Below are 913 nucleotides of genomic sequence, written 5' to 3'. Positions count from 1 at the left end.
TCGTATAGTTTTAAGAATGGCTGTCGTCAACTACTATCGTGTATATATAAACAAGCATCNGTTTACCATCGCACACATAATTATGTATGTGTGCTCGATAGTCATTAAAGTGTGTATATATCTACTTATTTGTTGAGTCAACGAGAAACCTTGTTCTGCTATGCACTGATAATATCTTGGTGGCATTAAGTAAGCCAGCTTATAGTAGCTAACAACGATCTTACCGAGCTTATAGGCGATAGTCGATGTCTGCTTTCCTCATGATAAGTAGTCGGATTCGTAAGGCCGCTCATGATTACCAACAGCTCGTAATTCAAAAAAGAATTTTATGTCGGAAGCGGCAGCTGCGAACGATGGCAGGAAACTGTACGACTGAATGTTCTAAATATATTGCCAGGTATAGCCAAAGAGGGCGACAATAGTTTTCTATCGATATTTTTTATTGAAGTCAAAAATGTGATCTACAGAGTGTACAATATGCACATATTCCCCAAATCAGAACATAACGTGATTGTTGACGCCCACAGATAACTACTACGCAGTTGTATATCATCTGTCTTGATGTGCACGTGGCCCTCGCTAGTGTCTCGGAAGTTATCTAAAATTTATTATAGAGCATAGAAGGAATGACACATTGTAAAATTCCAAACTGCTCAAGACCTCTTCAATGTCATCATCAGATTATGTATGTTACAAAAATTACATAATAAGGATCTACATATTTTGTATATTTTTTTTAGAAATATTTTGTAGTTCACAGAACAGTAGGGATAATATTATATATTTCAAAAAAAGATAAGTTGCATTGTAAATATGTACATATGGTATGGCTCTCATAGCCGTTGTAGTGGTTCGGGAAAGATCGATGGGAAGAAGTGGTCAGTAAATTCGCGTTTAAAGCTTTGACTCGTGA

At 36.4% G+C, this 913-nt stretch overlaps 1 protein-coding gene across 1 annotated transcript in view; it reads right to left on the bottom strand.

The window, feature by feature from the left end:
- Positions 1 to 293, bottom strand: part of SARC_05229 (hypothetical protein) — a gene marked incomplete at both ends in the record, with an annotated part of 3,803 nt that extends 3,510 nt beyond the window's left edge. Inside the window, one exon of the mRNA XM_014300917.1 lies at positions 225 to 293. Coding sequence (XP_014156392.1) covers positions 225 to 293 — 69 coding nt within the window. The remainder of the gene's footprint in view (positions 1 to 224) is intronic.
- Positions 294 to 913: the final 620 nt, after the last annotated feature.

Source organism: Sphaeroforma arctica (assembly GCF_001186125.1).
Source record: "Sphaeroforma arctica JP610 unplaced genomic scaffold supercont1.326, whole genome shotgun sequence".
NCBI lineage: Eukaryota > Ichthyosporea > Ichthyophonida > Sphaeroforma > Sphaeroforma arctica.
Note: the sequence above shows the minus strand (reverse complement) of the source record. Positions and strands in the feature narration are given on the sequence as shown.